This window comes from Camarhynchus parvulus, chromosome 5 (genome assembly GCF_901933205.1).
Source record: "Camarhynchus parvulus chromosome 5, STF_HiC, whole genome shotgun sequence".
NCBI lineage: Eukaryota > Metazoa > Chordata > Aves > Passeriformes > Thraupidae > Camarhynchus > Camarhynchus parvulus.
In genome coordinates, this window is record NC_044575.1 from 27,010,458 (window position 1) to 27,032,910 (window position 22,453).

The following is a 22,453-nucleotide window of genomic DNA, read 5'->3' on the forward strand; positions in this document are numbered from 1 at the left end:
TCTGCACAATCATCAGGAAGGACTTTGGGAATGGGGGTGGAAAAGAAAAATAAAACCCAGCCAGAAGCTCTGCTATAAAAGTTAATCACTGTAATTTACATTTTGCCACCAGTTCTCAGGTACAAGTTCTTTTATGCACCATTAAATGATCTGAGCTGTAATTATCACTCGTCTTCTACAGACACAAACACTCTAATTTGTAGTTATTTTCTTTTCTTTTGTCACAGAGATCTTTTTAGGGCCATATTCCTTTTCTTCTTGCTCACAAACCTAATTTTAAAGACATTCCAGACATTATGGCATCCACAGGCAAAAGATAAAAAAATGAGAAGCAACAAAGGATAGCAATTTAGAAGCCGATAGAGAAACACACCAATTAAGCTGTTCATTTCTCATGAAAAGTAGCCTGTTCAGAATCTTTCTTTCGTCTCCCCTCCTTCACCTTCGTGAAGCAGGCATCTTCATAATAATCTCCATAATCTGTGCTTGTCTTTTGGAAGAGCCACTTTAACCAGCTTCCAGCTCCAAGCTTTTGTGCCTCCACAGAGGAAGTAATGAGAAAGGAGTTGGGAACAAACAGCTGGATGACCTAGGGTTCCACTGCTGTTCAGTGTGCAACCAACTGAGGATGCCTCAAGAAACAAAATCAAAGCTTTTTATCCTAGACTGTGCCTTTGTTTGATTGTGAGGCATCAAATACATGCTCTGGTCTTCAAAATAAGAAGTAATAAAGAAGGAACATTAGTCAATCTGTTTATAATCTGCCATAACAAACGATGTGTGTGCAAGTATTTCTGCATTTCTCAAGTATCATGTCCCACGTGTTCTACAAACTGCTACTACACCTTTTTGTAAAGAGTTGCATTATTAACATCTCAGTTTTAAATGAAACTTGGCCAAAAGAAACCTCAACTGTTTTCTCCAGAATAAAGCCCAGGAAACCTGTATCTGGAAATTTCAGTGACAGCCCCAAATGAAAAGGAGAATAATTCCAATACGATCAGAGAAACATCATGTTAATTAATCCACACCAACTAGAGAAAACACCATGTCTGGTGACACAATATTATAATATAATAAATAACGAGACAACAACCTAGACACCAGCTTGCAGGCATGTTGCAAAGTATATTATATATGGAAGAAAAGAACTGTCATGGTGTGCCCGCCCTGCAAAGTGTTTCTTTCTATAAAATTTTCTCAGCTTTTCTAGGGAACTAACCCTATTTGGTGCTTGAAGAAGAGACCAGAACCACAGATAGACAAAGATGCCATTCTATTAGGCTTTACAATAAAGTTTCCATGACTTACATAAATTTTCCAGGATTCTTTAAGTGGCTTCAGAACAAATCCTTCCAAATGACAATGCTACTAACTTTATTGCAATCAGCATTTTGTATAATAATCTCAACACTTGATGTCACTTCCAGTCACATTCAGACAAGTACTGCAGGACATGTCGTAAATTCTACTGAGTGTTAAAAAATGCACATAAAACATGCTCATCTGAAAATAAAAGGTGTAACACTGCAGACAATCATATAGACTTTTTACCTTCAAGAAAGGGAAGCACACAAACATGGCAGAAACCTAAGTCCCTCTGCAGAGTGTTTTCTCCAGACTTGCTCAAGTCCTTCATGCATATGCAGCTACTGGAAACACACCAGTCTCAAAGACCTGGGTGGGATTTCTATCAATTGAGCATGAGTTTTGGTGCCAAAAATGGCCAATGAAGAGAGGCAGTAAACCAGACTGGGACCACCATTAATGGATTACTTAATGAAAATCACCATGACAAAGCACATGGAGAACATTATAGTCTCTACGACAACCTCTTATTTACAGCTACTGTATGAGGAATTAGTGACCTGCTCTCAAACATCTAGTCTTGCACAGTGGCTTTGTTCAACACAATAACCAGAAATTGGTTTGGACTTCCAGTCTGCAGGTATTTTTGCTACACACTCAAAACAGAGGTGCCTTAAGAATAAAAATGCAACAGTCAAGCTCCACAAGGCAAACAAATTATGATGATCCCACATCCTCCCTGAAAGACCTATGGGTTTTTTCTTGCTGCTAGTATGACAGAGTAGGAATATTTTTTTGAAAGCATGCTGAATATTTCTTGGAAAATGGGTTAGGAAAATGGAATACTTTCTGGTTGTAGTAGCACCAATTAACTTGTAAAGTGTGTATCTTCCATTTGAGGTGTTTAAGCACATTACAGACGTACTTGATATTGCTGATTTTACAAATGGCAAAACTGAGGGAGAGAGGGAAGGTGACTGTAACTTGTCATACCCACAAGCTTGCAGCAGAATGAGATTAATCTACATGTTAGCACTCCCGAGCAAATTGCTCTCACTATTGATCATACCAACTGTGAGCAGATTTCCAAACACAAAGACTGGGGGAAAGAAATGCAAAACATCTGAAATGAGTACTTACAGGACTAAGAATAAATCCAACATTAAACTATTCATTAATAACATGGACAGATCTCCTTTCTGATCCACACATTAACTCCAGTTGTTACAAGATATTCTCCATGAACATATCAGACGTGTCTGTCTTACACATAGTTCGGTAGCAGCAGTTTAGTACTGAATATGCTCTTAAAGACTTTTAGTAGTATAAGGAGTAGCAGATGCGAAGACTAAAGATGGTCTTAATTTCAAGCATTCTGCACAGTGAAATCTTTCAAAACGCTGATTAACTTAAGTAGAAACCCTTCTCTTCAACATCCACTTCTCACTTTTGATAGGTTAGAGAGTGAAAATGGGAAAATGATGGGGGGGGCAATCATACAAGAGGTGAAAATTACCTTGTATGTGAGACAGCATCACTTAAACTGTAAGCACTGTTCTCCCTTGTGAGAGGGTTGGAGGCAGGCTGACTCTTATTGTGAATATCCAGGCTGAGTGAAGATTCAGCTTTCCGGTCCATGTGGCTGTCCTTTTCCAATGTCCTGTCTGCTATGGAGACCACTTCGCTGGAGCTGTGCCACAGCGGGGCCACCTTCTCCTTGGCCAGGCCTGTGCGGGGCGAGGTGGCAGCCCCCAGGGAGGCGGTGCTGCCGTGGCTGGGCCCATAGGAAGTGGTGTCGATGCCGCTGTCGGCTGATGTCCCTTGAAGGTAGTTGTAGCTGTTGAGCTCCGACTCCGTGCGCTCTCCACTGTCATACCATTTCTCATCGCTGTGAGCGCTGGAGGCATTGCTGGACAGTGTATTGCTGCTGGAATGGCTGGAGTAGTGGCTGTCAGACTACAGAAGAAACAACAAAATTATGGCAATGGAGAAGAGAAAATAAAGGGTTACAAATGTCACCACTGTACAGTAGGAGCTCTCCTACCTGGAGGTATTGGATAGATACACTGAGGAGACTAATAAACTCTAAAAATTGGATTCCAACACAATGCACATCTCTGCGCTGGGTGCACATAAAAAAATGTTTCTTATGGATTTGGAAAGCAGGGAAAGCCTGAGTCTATTATATTTTATCCCAGAATATCTTGCAGTGGTTCCTTCCAAGCACAGTTCTGCTCAGTCCAGTCCAATGAAATTGGCTAAACTAAGTAGACTTTGACTTGATTTATAACTACAATAATTAAAAATATTCTAATTTTAAGACTGTAATGTTTTAGAACATGAAGCACAACCAATCCATAGAAAGTGAATGCTATTTTAGTAATCCAATTGCCTATCAAAAAGTCAAAGAGCATAGCCACTTCTTTTCCTCCTCTTGGCAGTAGGGTGTCTTACCTCCTCAGCAGGAATGTCCTTTGCAAATGACCAGTGAACCATCATTTAACTAATGTGAAATTGCTTTCCAAAAGGCAGAGCTGCATGAAAAGCAGCTTAAATGTAATGCTTTTAAATTATCCCATCAGGTCATGCCAGTGCCTGGCTGGTTTCTATGTCCTGCCCTTGGTCACAGCCCACTATTACAAAGAAACTGAATGTCCTTAATTTCATAGTGGTGGAATATCCCGTTTCAAGAAGAATTTCTTTTGTCGTACACTTACTGCTCAGTAGCTCATCTACCTTTGGGGTATATAACCATTTGAATTCTACTGAACTTAGATAAATTCTCATCTACAGAATCAGAAATGAAGTAGTAGGCAACAGACCTGTTAGATGACCACATGGACTGGGAAAAAGGGAATTGATGGAAAGGAGACTTAAAAGTTTTCTATTTGTCTACCATTTTACTGAACAGACATACAGATCCTAGACAAATATAAAAAACAGATACTGCTTCTGTTTTCAGAAGGAAATAGGGAACAGATGCATACTGAGAACAAGGAATCATCAGCATCCATGTCTTTGTTTAATATAAAGGAAGAATTGACAGGAAAATGGGGGAATATGAAGTTGATCTGGACTTCTAGTAATCTCTGATTAAAGTTACTTTTCTCCATTAAGAACTTCATCACTTGCCCATCCCTCTGTCCACATAATAAAGATTTACTTTAACAATGACTAAACCAGAATAATGCAAGTATTAATAAATCCAGTATTGCACTTGGCACTCAAGCTAATGAGTTATGTACTACATCACTATGCAGTCAAATACATCTCATGAAAAACAGGTCAATCTAAATTTAAAAACTAGTCTGTGCTTCTAAGAATACGAAGACAGGTGTGTTACTCTTCGGGTTTCTTTGGTGTTTTCATCTTTAAATAATACATGTGTTGTTATGAATTAATAATCTAAAAGCAACGCTGCCAATTTCATTGAAAGAATAATGGTCGCAAGCAGGAGCAAATTAAAGACTGGAACCAAATAAACGCTTTCACACATCTAAATAAATGCAAGTAATACTTTCAGTAACATCATGCAAGACAACTCTGTATTTTAGCCTGCAGTACAAATAAAAAGAAGTAATACAGCCTATTGAGTAATTTAAAGCTTAAAGTGTACTTCTTTTGTTACAGTGACTTTAGTAATTTTCAATACATTTTAAATTTATGAACTTTACTGTATTTATCTGTCTCTCTGTATACAAATTGGGAAGTGACAGTCTCCACAAAGGTATGAATAGTTAACTCTGCAGAGACAGAATTTACTATTTAGAACTTCAAAACAAATAAACCAAGTAAGGTTTTTTTCCAGCAGGATTCCAGGAGACAGACTTCCAACAGTGTATGTTATGAAAAAGGAGAAAATACAAAACAAAAATCACCAGTCTGTCTCAAAAGCAGCAGCTTTCTGGTCATTGCATTAGAAGATACACTAGTTAAACTGCAAGTCTTACATGTGAAGTCTAGGAATAGCTTTGCAAATTTCTACTAATCCTTTACTTCTTACAAGATAACAGACAAGAGGTTGCTGTTCAACTGGCAGCAAATCTTTACTAACTAGTAAATATTTCAGTACACTGTGCTGTAGGATTTAGGCACCAACAGGCCTGCTCTGCTGCGTTCTCCATGTTCTAGTAAGGAACAGGATTTTTTTTTCTTTGCCATTTTTTTTAATTGACACTCTAAATATAACTTAGAACAATTTTGGTATCAAGAGCTTGTAGAGCGAAAGTGAAACATTAAATAATCCCTTTTTTGGGATAACTTACATGACCCTGCTTATTTGGAGACAAGTGTACCACGGGATCCTGTCTCATCAGTCTTCCACTGGGGCTCTCTCGGAAGGACGGCAGTACTTTTGAGACTGCTGGGAGATGGCACGTTGGCTCTGCAACACAGCACACACCATGGACTGAGAGAGCAGTGCTACAAGCTAAGAAAAAGTCTAACCTTATTTTACACTGCAATTCTTCCGACACTACCTTAGCCAAAACCAGGTACATATTGTGACAGAACACAGGGGAGGAACTTGGGGCCCATTACATCCTGGTGTAAATCATCAAGACTTCATGAAAAACTAGCTGCCACCATTCTGACTTTGGTTAGAACAATCTGAACAGTATCATGCCCCCACTGTCCAACAGCACTGTATCAGAGCATTTAAACAGCAGACTATTCCCTTTCACAGGGTACTGACATTGGATCTCTAAATGCTTGATACCTGCTGACGAGAGATTTAAAAGACTCAACACCCACATTTCCTTAAATGGCATTGTATGCAAGGCAGGACAATAGCAAGTCTACAGAGATCACTTGAATGAATCCATTTTCCCCAATACAACTACTACACATATTTCTTACCAAAGTTGAGTTAAATAAACGTTTTCTATCTTAAACACTGCTGGCTGTGAATGTGGAAACTGCATAGATGTACAAAAGGAATACTTACTAAACTAAACCTGACAAAAGTGAATGGAAGTCAAATCACTCATCTTACATGGATAGTCAGAGGAATACACTTCGCCAATAAAACTTATTTCCCCAGGAGATAACTGTGAAGGTCTAGAGGGTGTTCAGACACAGCCTGTTAGGTAGGTAATTGCCTTCTCAGAGCCCAAGGTCAGTATTTTAAAAGAATCTCTCTCAGTTATAAGTTTTTACATGTACTTCTTCATATATTCTGCTCTTCTAAAAATGCTCCTTTTAAGTAGAATATGTGCTGACAAACATCAAGTACTTAACAATATCCATTGTAAATAGCAGTGTTTTCTCCACCACAGCTACAGTTTGTTCATCTTGATCTGCAGCATCATGAGCTTTTTAAAAAACAAATAAAAGCTGTGAGTTTTTTTTCAAGAATAATAATCATAACACCAGTAATAATATCATCACCAAACTTGATTTCCCCTGGCAAGTGGTAGCAAGCAGTGTTGGTGAACACAGAACAAAGTGCTCTGCAGCAAAGGATAGGCCAGGAAGGTGTCAGTGTGTGGATTCACTACACCTAAAGCCTTATTTACCCTGAGACAGATTATCCCAAGTGGAAACATACTTATTTGTCAAAAACCAAACTTTCACCTGAATTCACCAGATTGACAATAAAGTCTCCAATCAGAGATGCAGCTTCCAATTCTATGAAAGCAGGACAATACACAAGAGATAAAATACAGGGATTTTACGTCACTGTGCATTTCTCACCCTTTTCCAAATGCTGGAGTCATCTCTCCTACCATGTAATTTTTCCTGTTCTTTCTGGCTTTATTTATTTTGCTAATATGTTGACACCTGACACTACAGAACAGAACTTGTTGGCAGCTCCCTCAGTGCCAGCACCAACACCCAACTGTTGGTCTGCAAAAGTAATGCTGAGCAAAAAGATCATTTTTACATGTGTCATTACCATCATACAGCTTCAAAACATATGTGATTAAAATTGTTCTGTCAAAACAAGAACTGCAGATTAGTATAATCATAGTTTTTTACTGTGAGTATGGGGGGAGTTGTGAGGGAGGGACTGACAGATGGCTTTGATGACAAGGCACAGCTTACTGAGGTTGTGAAGGTGTGTGAACCAAGAACATCTTCAGAACCAGAGGCTGGCAGCATATGCCTTAAATTCCTCATGTCACTGAAGTGTATTCTCCCTAGAACATTAGTCCATTTGTACAGTGATGCAATAAAGTGATGCAATAACAAAGTATGGAATTGTTTAATCTAGGGTAAAAAAATTTAGAGAAACACAATCTAGCAACCTTGGTCAGGGTCATCATGTTGGAAAACTGCTGTTTGTAGACAGGACTTTTTCACTGGTGTCAGTCTTACTGGTAATCCTTTCAAGTCAAGCCATAGTTGTAGAAAAAGGCCTATGTGCAAGAACTTCAAATGAAGGCCTAACAATATAAATTCTCAGTTCCTAGCTGTTTTATGTAGTTAATGTGTTCCCTCAGCTGACAGCTTAATTGCTACATGCAATGAAAATGTATACATTTGTGGAAGGTGATTACCTACTTATAGATTTACTTGACTATTTAAACTTTAATTGCATTTTTTCCATTTTATACATGGTGTTTTTATAGCTTCAATGATCAAACAATCAATTTGCATTTATATAGCACCATTTGAAAAGGAAGCATCACAAGCACTTTAGTCAACTAAGGAAAAATTGAACTAAGTCAAGCCACTCAGGAGAGCAGGTAAGGTCAAATAAGTCCTTGGCAGCAAGACAAATTAATAAGTATGTCTGCCCAGCTGCCTCTAAAAGGACAGAATGTTTCAGGGTAAGAGCATTAAGGCAGATTTAATTCCACAATCAAATAAGGAAATGAAATCAGTTCTTCCTCAGGTGATACTCCTAGGTCTCAAGGAAGCAGACTGCAGAAGCTTCAGTGCATGCTCCAGACCTAATTATTCATCCCGATGAACAAGGCTAACTTTGAAAGGCGCTGAAAGCAGCACCCTAGAAAGGGCTCAGTGTGTGCCAGGAGAGGCAGGGCCAAGGTCAGAGCTCCGTACGTACCCAGCTGGTCAGCGATGCTGTCCTCGCTCCTCTGCCAGCTGGGCGTGGACTTGCCGCTGCCACCCGTGTCCGACTGCGTGCTCTGCCTGTCAATGGAAGCGGGGGATCTGCGGCTAATTCCAAACCTGTTCTCCCCAAACACAAAGCAGATAAGCATTTTAAATATACATAAACCTCGCTCAAGGGGAAAAAAGAGCACTTTTAAGAACCCAGTGTCAAACAACAGGGCAAACCAATGCAAAGCACAAATGCTTGAGGGATTTATAATGCTTTGCCATTTCATTTTTGTGGTAGCTCTCCAGACCCTTTTACCAGCTTTAATGCATACGATTACAATATCCATTAATTTATTGAGCATCCTTGGGCAAGAACAACTGGTTACAACGCTACAATTGAAAAAAAAAAACAGATCAAAACATCAAGAAAGAAAATTATGCATTTTTATTTACACAGATGTTTACATGAAAAGGTGACCAGACTGTTACATGGTAATAGAAAACTCAACATAGTGAGCAAAATGTAAAAGTTTGGATAAAAACCACATAGGGAAATGAGGTGTGTTTATTGAGAAAAGATCAGATTCTTTCAACTACCTCAAAGCACTACCTCAAACTAGTCAAAGAAAGCATCAGAAAGTTTGTTGGGACAATCCCAAGGATCTCAGCCACTTCCCTGGGTTCCAACCAAGAGAGTAGTAAGGTCATACCTCTGGCTGATGCAGACATATATGCCAACAACATGGATTTCTTTGGGACAATATTAACACCGCCAAATACTTTTAATAAGCCTCTATAAAGTCGACTGTTGAATATGGATTCCCAAATCCTGGTGTGTATAAATTCTGTAAATTCTTAAGTTATTTGATCATAAAATGATTTGAGTGGATTACTGCAAATTAAATATAGCTGTAAGAAAGTAGCGAGACATACACCTATTGCTGTAAAAGAAAGCATACAGAGCAAAATGAAAAGTTCAATGGACTTTGCAAATCCTGTCAGAATAGGCAGATGGATTTCAGGAAGATAAATAAAGACAGAGTAAACTCAAGGAGATCAAGCTAATGACAAAAGAGACACACGGGGCCCATGTGCCACACTGAGCCTACATGCCTCATATGCCTAAAAGCCTGTAAGACTTGAAATCTACAGTTCTGTATTACATATAAATCACTTATAAGTCTGCAAGAATTATAGCTTGGTTCAGAAATAGCAAATCAATCATTAAGAATTCATCAAGAATAATGTATTTCAGAGGTTTTTATTTTAATCAGATATACCCTGAAGGAAAAAGAAAATCCTTCAACTCTACATGCACAGAATAACACACAAAATAATTATAAGCTGATATATCATCTCTATATCAATGAGTTTCTCTATCTGTAATGTCTAATAAAATGAGAGAAAATAAAATAGCCCAGCTGTGCTGTCTACTCTATGAGCTACAGACTGCCCCACACAACCTCCAATGTAAAACACCTTCCCAGCTACCAGAGCAAGCGCAATGTGGTTATCCCACTTGAAGTTCACACACTTGATAACTCAAATGAACCCACCACAGCAACATTAATTATATGGCTCAGAACAACAAAATCCCACTCCCATCCTCCAGAACAAGCAGCTGGAACACACTTGTAATGTGCAGCACACATTGCAATTTCAGCCTTCTAAAAATTCACCCAAACGTGATCATACTTCCCTTTTGTTCACTGCTCCCTGATACAGCCAGCATACATTTTGATGAATTAGAAAAAGTAAGGAAAACCTGTATATATCTGCCTTCTGAATATAAACAATTTACACTAAAATTATGCAAAAAGTAACATTTTACCTTTTCTATTCACACAGACTAAGTAGGATTTCACTGATTGAATACCTGAATTAAACATGATGATTTCAATACCAATTCAAGATATGTAAAAAAAGTCTAAACACAGCATTTCAAAGGTGACTGATTTCTTAAACACTGATCTGTGGTCTGAATTTTAATATTTGTAAACAAACTCTCATGAGAAGAATATATTTTCATTATAAAATAACTAGAAGCTGGTATCTAAAAGAAAAGGCCAAAGCCCAAACAAATCTTGGTGCAATGAAGTTGCACTGCATCAATAGTTTGCTTTCTCTTGTGATGTCCTCTTACCTAACCTCCATTATGTTCATATGCATATAAGCTGTCAATCTATGTATGATTAAATTTTACTTTCTACAATAATTTATTGTCAGTGCAATAGCGAACACACAAACACAGCGTAAGTGTACAGAACACACATATACACATCAAGATCAATCTGGATATTCTTGAAGGCAAGGAAGTTTTTATCTAAACCCAGCTTAGGATATGGATCAATAATCTAGAGGCAGCAATTACTGCTTGTACCAATGTCTGACAGAGGCTGGACTCACCATTCTCCTGGTCAGTTAAATTTCACAAACCTTCCGATTGTCACACTGTGTAACAATAAATAAATGTATGCACAAATGGTGAGGTTGAGATTTCCTGCACTGGGAAATCTCAGAGAGTGGTGTACCTATAGCAAACTGGAACTTCATCTTTGGAAGATTACCTTCAGGACATGGGTCCCCCTTGGCCCTTATTTCAGCCCATCATTCTCTCTAACATCTTAGCAACTCAATGTTACAATTTCTCTCCCCTACTTTAACAACACATCCAGGGTAATGCTGACCAGTCCTACCTGGGATACCAAACACAGCTGCAGAGCTGCTCTGAACCTGCTCTTTCAGACCAATCTCAACAGAAGATGAACATGGAACTGCATCGGCTTTTAGTAAAGGGACAGACATTTAATTGCTTCTTGAGGCAAGGAAAACATTCCTTCACAATCACATTTTTCATGCTTTCCATTTAGTCTTTATATGCTTACCATTTAGGCAGATGTTTGGGAAATCCTAAGTATGATTCATGTGTACAAGGACAGTATGAGAGGCAAACTGCTTTTCTTATGGGAATAGAACAAAACAGTAAAATAACTGGAGTCAAGAAATTGGGGTTTTTCTAAAGAGCATCCAATAAAGAACATGCAAAGTTCACCTATTAATTGCTTCTTTCATTATTCCATTTAAACTGTGTTTCCTTGAATTAAAACTTCAACTCCAAAATGACAGTACAGCCAAGATTTCTAGGACACATCTCCGTGCTGAAACTTCAAAATGCTTGAAGAATGGCATAGAGAACATATGTTTATAACTAACTTAAAACATGGAAAAGGGTTGGGATGGGTGCTGGTCTGCCCTGAGGACAATTCAAAACAAACCTTCAAGTGTGTCTGAAAATCCCTGCTTACTCAAGCAGTTATGGTTGTGGTGGTCTAAGGACGTATGGCAGCAATACTTCTTTTGTAGCGCAAATGACTTAGTTGGAAAAGAGCAAACAATAATGGGAGCACGAGCTACTCATCAGAATTCAAGGTAACACAGAAATGCTGCTGGCGTGATGTGAATGAGCCAGAAAGTCTACAGAGGATAAAGAGGTTAAGCGCCTTTTTCCAGCTGCAGAGCCCTGGATACACCTATATCTAGTGTTTCCTCACAGCAAAGTTTAACAGATTTAAGGGCAAATCTCCTAAAGTCAGTAGGACTTAAGCACAAACTTAAACAATGACCAGAACAGGCCTGATAGTGTCATGAATCAAAGCCTTCATGAAGGTGGGCAGCAGAGAGAGACTGACTCTTCATAAAACCTCAAACTGAGCTGCAGGAAGGACAGGGGAGGACAAATCTTCAGTGCTGTGGAGCAAGAAGCAGTACTTTTTCAAACACGTGCTCAGAACAGTGTTCTCTGGGCTGACACAGAGCACCTAGAGGCAAAAGACAGTGCCCTTGTACTAAGCAGTTCTGGACAATGGCATTTAATCCCACTAATAATGTATCTTTTAAAACAAAGATATTTCTACTTTATAGAAGACCCAAACCAAAATTAATTACACACAATGACCTGGCAAAGTACTCAAGAATACTTCAGAGTGAAGATTTGCAGTGTGAACTATCAGCAGTTTTGTCCTTTTATCTTCTCTATAGGAAGTAATTTGGAATGTAGTTGACAGCTCTTCTGCTGCCAATTATTTTTTTTCCTCTACTTGGTGATATTTGATTTATTGGTCCTTTCGGTGCTCTCCGAATATGATACAGATTTAATTTCTTCCTCTGCAAGTTGCCCCTTACATTGACACTTCAGAGAGTTTTAAGACTTCTGGAAAGTTGGAAGCTTTAAGACAGAAAGACTGTGAATATGTGAAAAAGAAGCTAGCTGTGGATTAATTAGCACTTTTGTGCCCACACATCTTAGCTGCACTCAGTACTACTTTGCTTCAACTATTAACTGACTGCAAAGTCCCAAATCTATTACTACTTTTCTTTTAGGATCTAAATCTGTGAAAGGAAGCAATTTGCCACGTGAAATCAGCACCTTTAATGAAGGTTTTTAAATATAGAAAAGTCCTTCTGTGTAGTAACCTGAGCAGCTGTAGACTAGGAACAGAAAGAGCAGTTAGGCTACAAGGTAAAAGTGGAAGCAAAGGATTTTTAAAACTGGCTTTTTCAAGAAGCATGACAGTGTTATTTGAAAACAGCCATGGTTTCATGCATGTAAACAACAGCTGACAGGAGCCTGCGTAAGCACTCCTTAAGCACACATTACAATGAATGGAACAGAGAACAAAAAATCTGCCAAAACAGAATATGTAAAAAGCCTGGTGCCTACCCTTCTGGCATAGATTTTTGTCTGTACGTGCCCCCAGTAGAGCCGGTGTCACTGGAGGAGGATAAGTTGCTTGGAGAGTTGCGACACTGCTGCGACCTTGCTAAGGCGATAGAGGAGACGGTGACATAGACATCGGAGCCAGGGGACAGCCTGTGAGGGAGCAAGGGAAGCCTCTCATCAGCAGGATCACACTGCAAGGCATGCTCAAAAACACCCTGCAAACTGCCACAGCTGCAAGCAATGGCGTCATGGAGACAGCAGAAATCCCATCAGCTGAAGGATCAAACATTTTCCCCTTATTATCTACTGGAAACCATGAAAATCAACTGTAAAACCCTGGATGCATGGGAAGAAATAAAGGCAATGTGGGAAGAAAATTCTGGCATACATTAGGAAAACATTCTGGTTTCTAAAGTCTGTTGTTACATATTGATTGTAAAGAATAATGAAACATTACATTCCTCATCAAAATAGCAAATAGAAGAAAATATTCCTAATTCTCATAGCAAACTCTTGCCTAGAACTTAAACTAAATGTAGTGAGCTGCCTATGCAAACTCTTTCAAGAGCATCAAGTTTACCTCTACGCCACCAAACTTGTCCGCATTAAAACACAACGACTAAAAAAATGCAATGAAATCTATACGTAGCACCTTAAAGCTTAACATTCTAATACAAAACTATCTCAACAGATCAAGAACTCTGTTTGAAAACCTGTCAGAATAACTATACAGCAAATAAACAGTCTAGAACTGCAACACATGCAGCTGGGCAGAATGGCTGGAAGCAGCAGGCTTATACTGCCCAACTCATATCCTGCTCTGTAGTCAAAGGCTTTTGTAGATAACTGCTAGCTTTGTGCATTTTGTTTCCCAAACCCCAGCAAAACTCACTGCTGTTAGCTAGTTCTTTGTCCTACTCAGTTGTGACTGAAGCTATTCAAAAGTTTTACAGTGATTTAAGCGAAGTTTGAATTATGCCATTCACAAACATCCAACTCCTACTGTGAACAAAAGCCTTTATTCATTTTATCTAGGAAAACAATAATTTGCACAAGCTAAATAATTTAATATTTGAAAAACAGATAATGACTTCAGTGAAACATATAGATAAATTGCCTCAGCACCCAGCTCGGGTCTTGGGCTTTAGAAGATCTTAGCCTGGCCATTTAATCTGGATCTCTAAAGGAGTGGCAGATTTCAAATTAGCTCTCACCACAATACTGTAAAAACTTTAAAAGTTTAAAAAATCTTTTGGAAATGAAAAACAATTATTGAACTGATTAATTGTACTTATGTATGCACTTATATCAAAACAGTGTGTGTATATATATTTATATTTCTATCAAATGTGCATTGTCCTCCTAAGTACTTTGCAAGAAAGCAGTAAACAAAATCTTAAAATGGAAAGAGCAGTACGACTGGATCAAACATTTTTGCCATCTGGAATTTCATGAAGTGCATATAACTAATAGTAAGTCTTTTTCTGAGACAAGAAAGGAATTATCTAAGGCCTAACCATGGTTAAGTGCTAGATCAATTCCAGTAATGTCTTTCTAGTCTACCAAACATCTTTTAACTTATCCCACATTTATCAAGCAACTATTCTGAAATATTTGCTTGCAAAGAACATGGTTGAAGACTTGAAAACTTGGGGACCCATAAGCCAAGCAGTTTATTTTCCCAGAAGCACTCCTCCAAAAAGAAGAAAAAATCATTTGGCCACACAAAAATGCACTTTCATTAGCATTCGCTCACATATAAAGGTACACACATTTAAACTCAGTTACACTTGCAGAGCAATACACAGTTTAAAATTATGACCTTTATTCCCAATGCTAAATTGGAATTGATGGTAAGGAAACCAATTACTTCTCAAATAATTTCTTTGAAATTCTTTCTGTTGAAAAATGCTTACATTTTCATTTCACATTCAGCTATGCCTTTTTGTTTTCTTCCTATGCCTTACCAAAAAGTGACAGCACTGTTCAGAAGGAATATCAAGATTTCAGAACCCTATGTCATAGAGTTCTAACTCATTTACAAAGAGGAAAAGCCTTGAGGGCAAACAAAATTGTATTAGAAATGTGGTCTGAACAATAGAGATGAACAACCAGTGAGGTAGGACATTCTTTTAATTAAAGCAGAAGTATATTTTTGTTAGTACAGTTCACAGTTGCACTAAAACACACTAATGCTATAAGACATTTCATTTTGTGAAACATATAAGAGAAAAGAATTGGAGAGCAAATTAGTGCAAATTGACTTTTTGAACTGCTTTGAAATCTTTTGATGAAAGGCACCTCCCAACACAAAAGATGCATTGTTGTGTTAGCAGTATGTCCCTATAGCTAAAATAATCTGAGCCTGTCTTTTGTTTATAATTAAAAACCATACTAAAGCCAGCTCTTATCTATTTCAAAAGAGAGTTTTAAAAAGAAATGCCAAAATGGTTAAGTGCATGAGTCCCACAATTGAATTTAAAAATAGGCCAAGAGTCCATTACATTAAACAGATACAATTACATTGAAGTCAATTGAACTGGGATTATCCCACACATGATTTAGTTCTAACAGATCTAGTTCATCCTGAAAGAACTGGTTGAGTCTTGCCAAGTATGGGAAGAACATCATCTTTTGTGAAAGCAGTGAGTGGAATGGGCATACATTTATTTTGTTTAATATGACAACACAGACATTGAAAGCATCTTATAATAAATTAATTTCTATGGCATTAGCTGTAATTTTCCCCACGTATTCAGTGTGCATAGGTATGTAGTACACACATCAGAAGAAAAATGTCAGTCTAGGTCACTTTGTGCCTATGGCCTAAGGCAGTCTAATTACAAGATCATACACAGGTGCCTTTTCCTGTAAAACTGTACAGGCATGGGGCCTCTATTGTGCTACAACTTCTCCTGCAAGAGCTGCAGAGCCCAGAAGCAAAGGAGGGTCAGGCTGGCAGAAGAGGGAAAATGGCCTTACAGTCAGTGCTGACTTGGCAAACTGAATTCTTACTTTGCACTTGCTAGAGCACTCCGATGTGACCATTACTGTATTTGTTAATGACAATTTTTCATTTGTTGTTGCTAATTTTAGTTTTTCAAAAGGCCTTATTTGATTCTAAGGCCCACGATATCTCTGAGCTGAAATCTTCCTAAAGCAGCTGAAGTCAACTGAGGCTATAATTTGAATATACAAAATATTAACAATGCTGGGCACACTTCCAAATATGAGATGGCCAAAATAAGCAGAACAAATAATTAGAACATAATTTATCTCTCTACCTTTGTTCTAATCTGAAGATGGCAAAAGACATCTCTTCTCACACAGGAATTTTGAAAAGTAAGTTTAATTAATACCTATGAAGCATTCAGAAACTATAGTAATGGGCACCATTGTAAAGCTTAGAGGGCAATTAGTAATGGCATCTTTACAACAGGATTTGTATGTCATCCAGTAAATAAGGGACAGAGTAATGAAGAGGAAAAGAAAAACTAAATAGCTCTTCTTTAATGAGCTGCATCCACCGTGTGAATTGAATGAGGCAGATGTCCTCTGTTACAAGAAATTCTTGTAATTTAATCAAAAGAAGCATCTGAATATACAGTTACACGACAGTTCTGAAAAAACAGCACAGCAAATCTTAATTCTGGCATGCTTACCTTCCTTACCTTCCATGTGTTTGAGTTTTACAATCCTAGTAATACTGTAAGCCACAACAATTTGCTGCAAACACCGTCTCAAATGCTCTCATGTTTAAAGGAAAACAATCCATTCCATTCAAAAAGGAAAAAAACCCACCAATTTTGGAGAAGGGGATAGTGAATGAAACAAAAAGGCAATTATGCTGTCATGCTGTACCTTCTCAAGTTTTTGGGTTTTTTCCAAGTTGATCATCACCTTTCAGAAAACACCCATTGTAACAAGAAAAGACACAGAGGCAGGCAGTGGGACACCAGACGTACAGAAGAGTTTGCGTATGAAGACACACTGAACAAGCCCTGTGGCTCCAGGGATTATAGAGAAACTTATCCTCTCTGCTTCACTCCATCCAAACATGAATTACACTGGACCAAGCAAGCAGTGATTACTCACTATCCCTCATGACAAAAGAACAAGGAGGAGGTCGAGAACTACCAAGAGACCAACTAGCAGGAACCTGGATGAAGAGATAGCAGCCACAGCAGTACAGATGCACCCAGCTCCAGGCAATCTTACATAGCAGACAGCCAAGGGGACTGTCAGACCTGGTAAAAAGAGCCTTCCTTTATACTTGTAAGCATTTCTTATGCTTTTCCCTGCTCCTCACTGACGGCCCTTGTCAATGACACAGCATGGCTCTTCTCAGATGCTTTTACATTGCAAGAGTTTGGCTGCACAGGCATGCATACCAACAAACCTCTGGTTTTTCCACTGCTACATCCAGCTCTAGGTCCCGGAGCTGGTATGAAGTGTGGGTTATATAATCTCATGTTGGTACATGTTTTAATTTGAAGAATGTTATGAGAACATTTAAATAACAAATCTTCAAACTCTGTGAGGTAGGCAGTGCGTGTACTACAACGCTGACTTGACAGGTAGCAAATGAGCACAGATACCTGTTTGTTTATATTTGGAAAAATGTCACTGATGCAAGATACACTGCAGCAGATGAGGATTTTTAGGTAATACAGGAACAGTTTAAAATAGAATCTGCCTGCAGGAGTTAACCTACAAACTACAACTGGCATAATTACTATCACTGACGACATGGGCATCATTCCAGTAAGTATGGAGTCTTAGGGCAAGACTGTGCTTCAAAGTCCTCAATGTGACACCAAACCAATCAACTATATTGTTCTGATACTTCCATACTGCAGAATTTTACTGCCAGTGTGTGACTGCAGTCATGCTGTAATTCAGTTTTCCATTTGGTCTAAAATATTGACTGTGCTCAGAAATTTTCTAGTTAAGAGCCTTGAGCTTTCATCCAACAGTACTCAACTACAGACAGAAGTGCTCAAGTCCAGACCTGAGTCTTCAACATGCCTTCATCACTGATTTCCACACTTTTTCAAATGTCAATCAAGTTTTAGTTAAAACTGGTTCCAGTTTAATTGACAAATTGACTAAGAACAGATAATTATCTGCCATTATCTCCTCTCCTTTCCTTGCACATTGTATCTTAATAGAGCATGGAACCAAGTGTACAAAAAACCCGAAAAATGTGAGGAGGGGAAAAATAAATAAAAAAATCAAGTGCTATAATTACATGTTCTCCAAAAACATTAGCTCTGGGTTACTTCACACATATGTGGTTTATTGTTTTTTCCTTAACCTATCCTGATATTCATTCTGGGTACTAGGCTATATAGTATTCCACGTGGTAATGAATATTGTGAAATAAGCCATAACTTGGGATTTATTGAATTTATATTATTAGATTTTGTAGCCTTAATGTTGGAGTAACATTAAAGATTTATTTGAAGATTTATAAAGTTCTGGGTTATTTTTCCTGTCTACAAATACCCACCCATATCAATAATGACTACATTCAAGGATCCTAGTATTGTGAAGATCAGGGAAAATAAGCCAGTAAATTGGATATATGAAGATAATCCAAAGAAGGCAAATTCAAGTACTCTGCTGGACTGGGCATCTGTCTGCCTTCTCAGAATGAGGAAGTGTAAAGCAACATACTCCCCCACCTACAATAGCAGTCTCTATGGGGAGACAATATTTGGATGAATATGAAGTGAAATTCCCCTGTTCTCAAGACTGCTGATGCAGATTTTATTTATTTCCAACATACTTAAATGAACTGAAGAGAACAAAGCACAGCAGAGCACCATCACTGCTGCCTGCACCAGAAACATGCACAGATTTCAGCACCTCCTCCTCAGTGTTCTTTAGGGTAAATATGAAAACTAGTGGTGAAAAACTAAATGAGACAGCAGCTAAGAGGGCTATGAAAAACCCACCTTTGTTGATTTTAAGACTTTACACAATAAGAAGTATCTGAGCTTTCTGAAAAGAAAAGCTTTCTTTTATCATGCAGAGAAAAGACAAGTAAGTCTTGCTTATTGTTGAGGTTTCCCCCCTCCTGTATTTCTTTATAATGAAAAAAAACCTATTTCTTCCCTTTAACTGGAAAGACATTAACCTTATGCAAGTCATGATATATTTAAACTTGATCTACCCAGACTAACATGTTTAGCAGACCAGAAAGATGACAGAAGACATTCCTCAAGCATCCGGAAAAATTCCCAGTGAAATTTAGAAGCTACTTTGATAATCTACTTTCAAGGATGAAAAATCCAATAGAACCCTTTTTGAATAATAATAAAAAGAATCCTTAAAAGAATGCCTGGAGGAGGAAAAAAAAAATCAAAACCAGCTACATACCCTGAAAATGAAGGAAATGAAAAGTCAAAATTTCACTTTTTGAAAACAAATACTGACTAAGAAAATGTAATTTTCAGTTTGCAAACATTTAGCAGGTCATAACCCCCCTTCTAGAATCCTCCAGAGACTGGATAAATCTTGAATGTCTTAGGTATGTGGTGCTGCCTGTGTACAATTTTATGCACAAGGAACACACAGTTGTTAATACCCCTTCTCCCAGGGCAGCCAAAGGCTCTCTTTGACATGAGCAAAGTCCAGACTGCAGCCAAGCTCTCTGGTTAATGCCATGATGAGATGGAAGCATCTGGAAAAAACAGCAACTCAACAGAATCCAATAGTCTGTCACTGCCTTAAGCTTTTCCCAGGTATTACTGTGCCTTCTGGAACTACCTAAGGAGATTGTTCAGCACTGGAGAGAGCGAAAGACACCACCAGCTCAGCTGCTCTTCCTTCCAGTTCAGCATCTGCCTGCCTTTAGCTCTAAGAGGCAGATATAGCCTGTAGTCATGCAATTTTTATGTTGGTCCAAATACATAATTCGAGAATGAAGTCCAGCATTTCAATGGCTTCTGCAACCTTTTTTAACAGACAGACAATCTAGTCAGGTCGTCTATGAAATTATTAGTGCTTTCAGTGTTGCACTTTTTTTCCAACTCGCACAGATGGGAGCCTTTTAAGTATATATTTAAGAAAAAGAAAGTAAGAATATTTAGTCCTTAGCAATGACTGTAATTTCCTAACAAGGTATCCAACACAGAAGTTTCAGTTTCATGTTGGTAGTTCCTTGGTCTTGGCTGTACCATCTTTGAACATGTTTTTCCATCCCCAGTTCTTCAAGACGTGAAAAAGATTAGAAATTGTTTCATTAGAACTCTTACATTTTCCACAATATGCATCTTATTACCACTGCTTTATATTTTTCACCCAAAAAGATGATCAGAACCTATCTAAAGCTTTTTTCCCTAGGAATTGTCCAAAATAAGAAATACAAGCTATTAACTTGCTTCCCTCCACAGATCTCATTGCAAATGCAGAGACAGATTTGTATAGATAATCAAACCAATGACAGTTCATTGGAATGCTATCAAATACATATTTTTCTACAAAAGAATAAAAACACTGTTACATGATGGACTTGATACCTTTATCCTAACAATCACTTTCTTGTTTAAAGAACTTGAAACAACAAAAAAACCCAAACTACCCTGGAGAAATCCAAAATTAGAAGAATTTCTCCTCTAGCCTAAAATGTCTGAACACTGAACACTCCCCAGTCAGATAAATTTCCTTTCTATACTAGTCAGAATCCTCTTGCTAAAAACCCTGTCAAATACTATTTTTGCTTTGGGAGCTTTAGGCAATTCCACCAAGCCTATGAACAAGATAAATTTTTGATTTACTTTTTCAAAATGCTGACGTTCATGAACACTTAGCTCTAAAACTCTGACTGTAACTCTTTTAAAACTTAAATAACATCACAGCAGTTTCAGAATACCATCCAACACAGAGAAACATTCCAGCATACTTAATTTTGCGGTTAATTGTGCCAGGAAAGGTATTTCCTTTTGATTATTGTTTCACTCATAGTCATGCTGTCTTTTGACTAATTAAAACCAAGATTAAAAGCAGTCTTCAGATACTTAGATAAACTCCTGTGAATTTCCCACGCAAGACTCAGAGGAGCAATGAAAAACCATTTGTGAAGAAGACACGTACCTCCGGCTCTCCAACGGGCGCCCATCACTCGAGATGCTTCGGGGAATGTTGGCTCGTTCTGGGGGTGGCATTTTCCCTTCTCCTTTTCCAGAGCTAATCCTAGATGGCACTGGGCTTTGGATTTGAGATGGCACCTGAGCCACATGAGGTCCCTGTCCTTTGCTCGCATTTCGCTGCCATTTGTTATTATTTCTGAAGGGAAATTTGAATTCATATGACATTCCTTCATTCACTTTGTACTCCATCACTGGCATACGGTAGTTTTCTGAAGAACTCCTGGAAATGAAGAAATTAATATGCAGCTGTAAAAAATAAAAACATGTGACATGTTCACAAGAAGAGAAATCTGAAGACAGAAGCTAAACCAATTCTATGGAAGTATGAGATTCTCTTTTTAAGAAACGTTTATTTAACAAATTTTAGAAGGCTCAAGAAAAAGGACTAGTGATGTTGAGAGTCTGTCTCTTCACCCTGATGAGTGATGCACAACAGACTACCATGGACTCTGCCGTGTTGGCCTTTCCCCTGATTCTCACACATTAACAACCCTGTTGTCACCATCACTAAGCCCTAACCCAATGCCTGTCCTTGTCTATCTCTCCAGAAGAGTTTACAGCCATCCATTCCAACATCCCAGTTGGTCAAGTTGATACTCTCCATCTGATACTGGGCTAGAAAAACTAAAGATTTGTGAGAAGGGTATCTCCCCTTCTTAAAGCCATGTGTTTTAGAACTTACCTGCACCCAGACAAATAAGACCTGAAATGTTTGTTGTTTTTGAGACACACCTTTCTGATGTACAGACATTAAAAGACAAGAGTCACACGAAATAAGGCACTAGATACAACTTTCGAATACCTTTGGCTTTGGAGTACCTCAGATGATAAATCTGAACATTATGAAAAGACTTGCTAGAAACTGTAGATGCCAAACCCCAAAGATGCCTGTTGCTTCCTGGGGAACAGCACAGCGTAAAAATCTGACTAGAACAGGACATAAGCTAATGCAGCTCACATAAGAAGCAGGGCAAACTTCTGCATATATTTCAAATGAGGCACTTGGAAAAAAATGTGATCTTCCACTTCAGTAAGGATAATTTTGTCATTTCTCTTGACAAATTTATATATATATATATATATGATATGAGTGAATACTGAGTATGTTTTATCATAATTATTTTATCTACATACATCACTCTCTAATGCATAGAAAAATAAAAAATCAGTGCAAAATTTTGAAACCATAGCTCCTCCTCTAAGCAATTACACCATTAGGGGTGAAAAATATTAGTATATCTTCCCTGCAAAAAAACAAAAA

The 22,453-nt window shown here is 38.2% G+C and overlaps 1 protein-coding gene across 7 annotated transcripts in view; it reads right to left on the reverse strand.

Annotated features, from left to right (window-relative positions):
• Nucleotides 1-22,453, reverse strand: part of SIPA1L1 (signal induced proliferation associated 1 like 1) — a 200,914-nt gene that overhangs the window by 15,121 nt on the left and 163,340 nt on the right. For all 7 annotated transcript variants that reach the window (XM_030949104.1, XM_030949103.1, XM_030949098.1 and 4 more), the window contains 5 exons: nt 21,137-21,412; nt 13,037-13,186; nt 8,321-8,445; nt 5,574-5,692; nt 2,825-3,264 (listed from right to left, as the gene is read on the reverse strand). In XM_030949104.1, the coding sequence (XP_030804964.1) occupies nt 2,825-3,264; nt 5,574-5,692; nt 8,321-8,445; nt 13,037-13,186; nt 21,137-21,412 (1,110 nt within the window). The remainder of the gene's footprint in view (nt 1-2,824; nt 3,265-5,573; nt 5,693-8,320; nt 8,446-13,036; nt 13,187-21,136; nt 21,413-22,453) is intronic.